This window comes from Chrysochloris asiatica, unplaced genomic scaffold (genome assembly GCF_000296735.1).
Source record: "Chrysochloris asiatica unplaced genomic scaffold, ChrAsi1.0 scaffold00010, whole genome shotgun sequence".
NCBI classification, from domain to species: Eukaryota; Metazoa; Chordata; class Mammalia; order Afrosoricida; family Chrysochloridae; genus Chrysochloris; species Chrysochloris asiatica.
The window spans coordinates 15461020-15470561 of record NW_006408528.1 but is presented as its reverse complement, the minus strand read 5'-3'; the positions used below and the strand labels follow the sequence as shown (position 1 = coordinate 15470561).

Sequence of the window (9542 nt, the reverse complement as noted above, 5' to 3'; positions counted from 1 at the left end):
TACACAGGGTAGATAGGGATGGGCAACTTAGACACTGGCTACCTAAAATGAGGGGGTGATAAAGGCATGAAGTGACTGACTTACAAGGTTTCAAGAGGGAGTTTAATTTAAGAGTGGTGGGGGATATAGAGTCCCCACTGAATAGTTTTCATCTTGTCTAGATGGGTCTGGTGAAAAGAGATGGGGCTAAGATTCTTATGATTCAATAGTGAGTAATTATTATCATAACTGATTGAGACTGTCACAACTGTAAAGGTAGAAGTTTTGTAACAAAAAGGGGAGAGTACTTAATCTAACAGTCCAGGAATAGAGGATCCTAGGACTATCAAGGGAGAAGAGCAAAAACATGGAGACAGACTAAGTGCCCCTTAATTGAAGAATGGATAAACAAACTGTGGTACATACACACAATGGAATATTATGCTACCTTGAAGAACAACAAGGAAGCTGCAAGCCACCGCATAACATGGATGAACATTGAGGACATTATGTTGTGTGAAATTTTTTGTTGTTGTTAAATGACATCGAGTTGGTTCCGACCCATAGCGACCCTGTCTAGGGTTTCTGAGGAGTGACTGGTGAGCTTGAACCGCCGACCTTGCAGTTCAAACGGCTTTGCAGTCTGGCCCATTAACCCATAGCACCACACCAGGACTCCTGTGTGAAATTAGTCAGTCACAAAAGGAGAAATACTGCATAGGATGATTATTGTAAAAGAGTAAGAAAAAGAACCCACCCTAAAGGGGGAAAAAATTGTATATATATTTGCTGATCACCAGGATGTATGTGATGAGAGGAGGTGAGGGAGAGAGGGGAAAATAGAGCACAGGATAGGGAATATACACAGAATAGCTTGAGTGCTGGGGGATGGGGGTGGGTACAATACACAAGAAGGGAGAAGGGAATGGAACAAGAAGGCTAATGGGAGAACAGTTAGGCTGGTTCGCATGGGCTAAGTGGGACAGAGGTAAATGATGACGTATGTACAACCTTGGAACAACAGGGCTCCGGGATACAAGGATTGAGACATGGTTGGAAGGGGAAAAGGGGGGGAATAATGTTAAGATGCTTGGCTGTCTTTTGAATCTTGGTTTCCCTTGCCCATCATTGTAAAACAGACACTTGGGGTGGGGGTGGGGGGAAGGAATCACCAGAAACATCACTACAGAAAGCTTGTAAGTCTGTCTTCAGCCTATAACTGATTGGAATACCTTAAAGCGAGCTAGAAGTTGCCCACTGAAAGAGGCTTCCTGTGGAGCCTTTACGTTGCATAAGACCATAAGTGGAATCCAGAACCCCATCCAGACTCATCTGAGGTAGGAAATTTCCACTGGAAAGGTCGAGTAGACCAGCCTGGAATGGCTAGAAGAACAGAAGATACTTCGTGAAAGAAAGACCGGCAGGAAAAATCCGAAACAATAACCGCAGTCTGATTATTACAAGAACAAATAAGTTGTTTGCCTAGAAGCCATCAAGACAAGTGGTCGGGACTCCTCAGAGCAAACCCCTTTCCCCTTCCAAGACTAAGACTCAAGGGGAATACATGAGCAGGCATGTGGTCTGGCTGGTGATCACATTGATCACCAATAAGGGGAAGAGAGGGAAAAAACAGCAATGAAATTGTGAGCTAAGTCCAACCACATTGAATAGACCCCTGTGAACCTGGGTGGAAACCTGGATGGCCAGCAGTATGGCAAGACCCAGGGACTCCTGGGCCCAGAGGCAGTGACATGGCCACAGAGGACTAGAGAGGAGAATGAAGCATCCAGCTGATATGAAGTGAGGGGAGATGCACAAGAACACCCATACTTGCAGATAGTACCCACTTGACCTGGCTTCTATGGCTGGATGATCAGAACTCGATTAGAAGACGAAAGAATAGAGAAAAAAAAAGCAACCTGTTGCAATTTGATGACCTTTAGTAAGGATTTACACCCTCGGAAACCCTGTACAGGGTCGCTATGGGTCAGAACCGACTCGGCGGCACTTAACAACAACAACAACCTATACTTATGGATATAGCAGCTCAAAAAAGGGAACTAATCTTTACAGCGAGGATCACTCCCACCCCCTCAGAACACGGGGTTGACAGAAATGGGCAACTTAGACATTGGCTGTCCAAAATTGGAGAGCCTATAAAGACAAGAAGTGACTGACTTACAAGCTTTCAAGAGGGAGCCTAGTTCCAGATGGGGTGGGGGAAGGTAGAATCTCCACTGAATGATTTCCAATCTGTTGGGACTGGGCTGGCGAAAGGAAATGGAGATAAGACTCTTGTGGTAAAATAGTGAATAATTGCCATCAGGACTGACTGTGAGGGTCGGAAATGTAGAGATAGATGTTTTTTGACAAAAGGAGAGGAGTGATTGATTTTGCAGTCTAGTAGCGGAGGTCCCTGGGACCACCAAGTAAGAAGAGCGGAAAGTGTGACCCTACCCAGAAAGGCAGTGATGCCAGGGATAGAGAGAGAGACAATGACATGGGCAGATGGAGCAGCTGGTGGGTGGGGGGTAGGGCAAGCCTGTGGGGTGTACCCTTTGGTTATTTGATGATGCATGGAGGGGACTGTAGTCATTACAACGAAACAAAAATATGATAGAATGAATGTAAAACTGATGTTTTCCCATTAAACCTCGCAATAAAAACTTAAAAAAAAAAAAAAGATGACCTCATATAATCTAGTTAGTGAACCAAAACAAACAAAAATATTGTTATTTATCATGTTTTGGTTGCTCAAGTTGTTATAGTGTAAAATGTGTATATGATTATCGATTGACCAGAAATTCAAAATATGTGCTTTGTCGTTGGATCAGCACTGGACTGCGAACCACACGGTCAGCAGTTTAAACCCACCAGCTGCTCCTCAGAAAACCTATGAGACACTATGAGACAGAACTGACTGAACGGCACTTAACAACAACAACAACACAGGTCCATGTAGGTAGTTTTTGTATTCCAGGAGAACAAGGCCCAATATGAACTGTTACCATTGGTTTCAGAATCTTGCTTCAGCATCTTTGATGATGTCTCAGTAACTCAGAACTCACAGCAGACTCCCAGGTTTTCTGCCTTTTGAAGTATTGCTCTGTCCACGTCACTTATCTATCACTACAAAACGCTTCACTATCTAATAGGAACCACAGGAAGGAAGCGGAATAACTGTTGTTGCATGACGTGGATTTTAGTCACTGAGATGAAACAAAGTGTACGATTTGTTGTATGTAAAATTGAAGATCTTGTCTGTAAACTTTCACTCACTTCACAACAAAATTTAAAAAAGAAAAAGAATGCTCCTTAGAAGTCAGGATGGTGAGACTTCATCTCTCAAACTTTGGACATTATAAGAAGGAACCAGTCCTTGGAAAAGGACATCATGTTTAGTAAAGTGGAGGGTCAGAGAAAAAGAGGAGGAGCCACAACAAGATGGACTGAAACAGTGAGAGCAGCAATGGTGTCAAGCCTAACAAAACTCGTCAGTGTGGTGCTGGGTTAGGCAGTGTTTCATCATTTGTGCACCAGAGTCTCTATAAGTCAGAGCCAACTCAGCAGCTAACCAGGTACTCTGCAGAGAAAAATGCATCTGTAAAGGTTTGGAAACATTGTGGGGCAATCCTACAGTGTCCTATAGGATCACTATGAGTTAGAATCAACTCAAAGACAATGGGTTTGTGTTGGTGGCAATAGTTAAGTGCATGCACAGCCACTAACCAAATGTTTGGCAGTTGGAACCTACCCAGAGGCTCTGAGGGAGAAAAGATGAAACAATCTGCTCAATTGTGTCAATCAGGTATTGGCAAACCTTTTCTGCAAAGAGTCAGAGAGTAAATATTTTAAAGTTTAATGATCGGCCTCTGCTGAAACTATCCAGCCCTGTGGTTGTTGCACAAAAGCCGCCATAAACGATATGTAAATGAATTGAGCAAGGCTGTGTCCCCATGAAACTTTATTTACAACATCAGCCATCAGACTGGGTCTGCTCCTTGGGTTTTAGTTTATGAACATCAGGTGAAAATGGATGCAGTCCTGATGGCACAGTAGGGTAAGCACTGAACTGCTAACTGCAAGGTTGGTGGTTCAAAACCATCAGAGGCTCCAAGGGAGAAAGCTGATGCTTTCTGCTCCCATAGAGATTTATAGCCTCCGAGCCCTGTACGGGATTGCTATGAGAGGGAATCAACTTGATGGCAGTAATGAACTCTTCATATATGTTGTTGTTGGTAAGTGCCGTCGAGTTGATTCCAACCCATTAGCGACCCTCTATAGGGTTTCCAAGGAGCAGCTGGTGAGCTTGAACTGCTGATCTTGCAGTCTGACTCCATAAAGTTTGTAGTAGGAAAATTGAGACTAGGAAATGCCAGCATCTTGATAATATTTTCTCTGGAGGCCCTTTCCTCAAAACAGGCATGCTGCTGTTTTGTTTTTGTTGATTGGTGTGTTTTTTGTTGTTGTTTTTTTTTGTTTTTTGTTTTTTACTTCTGATCTGTAAGATATGGTATAGCTATTTAAGCTTCCATACATTTCATTTTGCTCAAGATCCAATTCAGAGTTGCTCTGTTTGTTATTCGTTTATTGTGTGGTGCGACTTCTGTTTCAGGCTAAGTGTCCTTCCTTTATCAGGAAGGTCTCCCCACAGTGAGCACCTTGGGCATCCCTGTCATCCCTGGAGGGGATGGTTTCTTTACCATGTCAGAAACCACCCTTTTTAGAAGTGGTAGCTCCTTGAGTCCTTGAAAGAAGGTAGAGATATTTGAAAGATTACTGTCGTTGTTGTGTGCCACTGAGACAAGTTTCTACTCTTTATGAGCTCGTGTCACGGAGGAGGAGGAAGCACATCAGCAGCTGGCTCCAGGGCTGTGCTGGCTGGGTTGTAACCACACACCCTTCAGTTCACAGCCTAGCATTTAACCCTGGCACCACAAGGACTGCTTTTGTCACTGTGATATCCACACTCTTCCCACTTCTGCACCTCTTCAGTGAGCTACAACAGAAAACAAAGGGACAGATTTGAACTTCTGGTTGTCTGGAGCCCGGCTTGCACCGATTTTAACACCACCACGAAGAATTTCAAAAGTGTACATTGAAGGTTCTATTTACCCCAAATTTGCATCTCTTAGCACCTGGTTTCCTAAAGGAGGAGGAGGAAATTGCAGTAACACCCTAAAGCAATTATTAAAGTGGAATCATAGAAAAGCTGTAACACAATTGTCTGGCTCCAGCAAAGAGCAGAGCCGGTTTTGCCCTGTGTTCACTTTCATTCTCTGTTAGTCTGCATTCTGACTTACACTGAGTCTCACTCAGGCCACCAGGACTCTGCTCCAAACTGGAAAGACAGTACTTCCTCCCCCAATCCGTGTTTCATCCCCACATCTTTCCATTTCTAGGTTATCATTGTGTTCTTTTCAGCTAATTTGCACCGCCATAGTATCACTCCCTTACTTCTTATATCTTCTAATATTTGTGATTAAGGAGAAAGGCATCATCACATTCCTCTCTGGCTGGCTCCCTCCTACACAGTCTGTTGTTGTTGTGAAGTGCCATCAAGTCAGTTCCAACTCATAGTGACCCTGGATATAGGGTTTCTGAGGTGTGACTGGTGGATTTGAACTGCCAACCTTTTGGTTAGCAACCGATTGCTTATTGAAGACCATCACACCAGGACTCCTGTGCACACTGTAGGTCTGGCCATATTGTTGGGCAGATAGGCAGATAGGCAATAGAAAATTGGCCTAGTAAAGAGATGGCCTTATGAGGTACAAGCCTCAGGGACATCTCCATAGGAATTGAAGGGACACATTAAAATGGGACACGTTGATGCCCATCAGAAGACCCCCCTCCACTTTCAAGATCAGAAGGTGATGTAAATTGGAGAGTAAATATCCAGGTACACTCCCTGGAAGTGGCCACCTAGAGTCCATGAAAAGAGCAGACAAGAGGTACTGTTACAATGCAGAGATAAGTTGGCTCTAGCTGTATTCCTCTTACACCTTCTAAGGCATAAAATGCCAATAAGATCTGCATTGTCTGCCGGACAATTGAGACAGAGACTGCAGATGGCTATAGGACAAATTCTCAGGTACAGGGGTGGCAGACTAGACTAATGCCAGGGGCCTCTCTGAATATAGCTGGCAGACTAGACTAATGCCAGGGGCCTCTCAAGCTACAAATGGATTCTAACAGGAATATGCAGTCTGGGCTGGGCTTTACTTACTCAGTAGAAGCTGCAAATGTTCAGAATATGAATAAAGGACCAAAACAGATGATTTTTACCCGAGCTGTATTTCCTCAGACCGAAGTGCACACTTTGTTGCTGATGTTGTTTAGTGCTATGAAGTTGGTTCTGACTCCTAACGACCCTGTATGGAGTTTTATAGGATGCTGGTGGTTTTGAAACCGCTGACTTGTGGGTATTAGCCCAGTGCTTCTCTTACAGTGCCTCATAACCCATAACGTCCAACAGTAGACAATGAGAGAGCCTCCCTCAGAGAATTGGAACAGCAATTGACAACTTGTTACCTAAAATGACCCTGGACTTAGAAATGAGTGGAGTAAGGATATGGATATAGTCTCATTTGGCTGGAGTTGGAATTGGGAGTTCTTAAATCTGAGTAAAAACTTTAAGTTTTTCTCATCAAATATTGAGTTACCAACAAGGTGAGAGACTAGGAAGGATATAAAGATCTTCGGGATGTATGATCTTCAGGCGCTAAATCAAAGCAGTGATCAAAGATATGTGTAAATCAACAAGTCAATGCAAAACGTTATGGGACTTCAAAACAAGTCGTCATCAAGTCAGTTCTAACTCGTGGTGACCGTGATCACGTGTGCAGAGTAGACCTGACTCCACAGTGTCTTCAAGGCTGAGACCTCGTGAAAGCAGATCACCACATGTGCCCACTGAAGCACTTCTACAAGGTTGGTTCAAGTCACCAACCTTTGAGTCTACAGTTGAGCACTTAACTATTAGTACCACTGAGGGATTCCATTGGACTTTAAAGGAGGCCTATTGTCCCAGACAACTAGAGGAGAGAAGGTGGTATGGGTGGAGCTCAGTAGTAAAAGTAGGATGGTGGTAACAGCAGCTAACTTTGCTCTGTGCTGAGACCTCAGTGAATCCTCTCACAATCCTACCAGACAAAACGAAACCCACTGCTGTTGATGTGATTGCAACTTACCGTGGCCCTAAAGGATGGAGCAGAACTGCCCCGTAAGTTTTTCAAGGCTATAAAGCTTTAAGGAAATGAACTGCCACGTCTTTCTCTCTTGGAGTGGCCAGTGGGTTCATTCCGCCAACCTTTTGGTTAACAGCCAAGCAGTTTAATCACTGTGCTGTCAGCCAGGGCTGCTGCAATCCTACCAGGCAACCTCCAATCTGGGTTTAGTATCCAAGGGAAAGTCAGAATCCTTTGGTTTATCTTAACTTGTTAGAGAGAGAGGAAGAAAAAAAAAATCAGATGCCCAAATAGTTCCATGAAATATCTAAATCAAGAGAAGAAAAAGGACTAGATGCAGGTTTCTGTAATCAATTTTATTCATACAGACAGATTTTATTTACAACTTTAAGTAGTAACCCGGAAAGAGAAAAACAACAATGCCCATGAAAAACTATCTTTAACAAAGTAAAGGGCGTCTTTCATAAGTGAGTTGTGATGCTCAGCTTCTGATTTTATAAATATCAGAATGGCCCCAGAACGTTTTGCTATGTGACTAGGAACTGCAGCTACAGCTACCATCTACTGAACACTTGGCTTCATTTAAAAAAAAAAAAAAAGATATTTTAAAATACAGATGTGTCCACTTCTGCCCTGCTCTGGCGACACTCTTACCCTTTCTTCTGCCCTAGCAATCTTTGGCTGCATGCCTACCGTGCCAGTCCAATCAACTGCAAAATGAAAAGAAAAAGGTTGATGATGTCCAAGTAGATGTTCAAAGTGGCAAAAACATACTCTTCAGGATCCAGGTTAGAATGATGGTGGCGCCCGCCCACCATCAGCTGCACATCCATCACCAGGTACTTGAAGAAAGGGAAGAAGAGTTAACTCTTTAGTTATACATGTCTATCGAGTAAGTGTCCTAAAAATAATCCAGAAAAAAATCAGTTCTACACACAATCCCTAGGGCCCCAATTATTCATGCCTTTCCTGGGTTTATCCTCTGTGTTGTTGTTGTTGTTAAGTGCCGTGGAGTCGGTTCCGACCCATAGCGACCCTGTACAGGGTTTCCGAGGGTGTAAATCTTTACGGGAGTAGAAAGCCTCATCTTTCTCCCGCGGAGCGGCTGGTAGTTTCAAACTGCTGACCTTAAGGTTCGCAGCCCGATTCGTAACCACGAGAGGATAAAGCCTTAGTCTTCTGAAGTCTGTGAGCCATTCATGATTTTCAAACCCAACACCTTTAGCCAGAGACATGCACTTAGGTGGACAAATTAGACATGAAGACAAATGACAGAATGCCCATGTTCGTGATTTCCCTTCATGCTCTCACTGAACAAATAAACAAAAGTAAAGATGATTCCAAAGCATTTAGACTCACACAGAACAATAATTGTGAATTCTTGGAGCTTTGGATGATGGCAGCTTTCAAACCTGGACATGTGAGGATGACTTATGATGATGTCAATATATACAAAACAGAAGGAAGAGGAGAGGGGATTTGCACAGGACTGCTATCTAGAAAGTCGGCAGTTCAAACTCACTAGCTGCTCTGTGGAAGAAAGATGAGACGTTCTACTCCCATAAAAATTTATAGCCTCAAAAACTCTACACAAGTTCACTGTGAATTAGAACCTACTGGACAGTACCTAACAATAACAATTGAGAAAAAAGCCAGAAGAGCTCTTTCATCCTTTTGATTGTTGCACAGAGAGCAGCCTAGGCGTTTTACTTACTACAGACTGACTATGCGGGTGGGTCTGAATACTGTGAGGCAGAGTTCAATCAGATTGGCACTCAGAGAATAATCCATTTTCAACTAACAACCATTTTGGTGAAACCTATCCCACAAAATTCAGAAAAGCTGGAAACAAAGTTTAGATAAAGGGACTGTGTAAAGTTTATGCTCAACAATCCAGCCTAGAGTACCGAGCTGATATATCTATTTGGGACGTACGTTAGTTTATTGACCTGGAATAGATTATTTGGCCTTGATTCCATGATTGATTCCACAAATATTGAGGGCAAACTGTGTGCCAGGCACTAAGCTAGTGAGCAGGTCCAGGGTAGGGGAGAATGGAAGGAGGACATGTTCTATGTCTATAGAATGACTACATTTGTATAAAAGAGAAGATACACACACAGACAAGGGGTAAGTCAAAAAGTATTACTGCTCAGGTTCCCCTTCATACATGAAGAGATTTATTCCAAATAAAACGTGCTTCAACATGTCTCTGTGATCAGTAGATGACTGCAGACAAGTTCGCTCAGCAGTACACTTGTCTTAATCTCAGAAAGCTCAAAGCAATGGCTTCTGAGGGCATCTGCTGGGTTAGTTCAGTTCAAGGCAGAGAGATGACTCACAAGACTATGGTGACTGTTTTTTGGGATTCCA

The 9542-nt window shown here is 43.3% G+C and overlaps 1 protein-coding gene across 1 annotated transcript in view; it reads right to left on the bottom strand.

The window, feature by feature from the left end:
- LOC102811566 (protein lifeguard 1-like) overlaps nucleotides 1-9542 on the bottom strand; it is a 54690-nt gene that overhangs the window by 10007 nt on the left and 35141 nt on the right. Inside the window, exon 9 of the mRNA XM_006834393.1 lies at nucleotides 7863-8011. Within this exon, the coding sequence (XP_006834456.1) occupies nucleotides 7863-8011 (149 nt within the window). The remainder of the gene's footprint in view (nucleotides 1-7862; nucleotides 8012-9542) is intronic.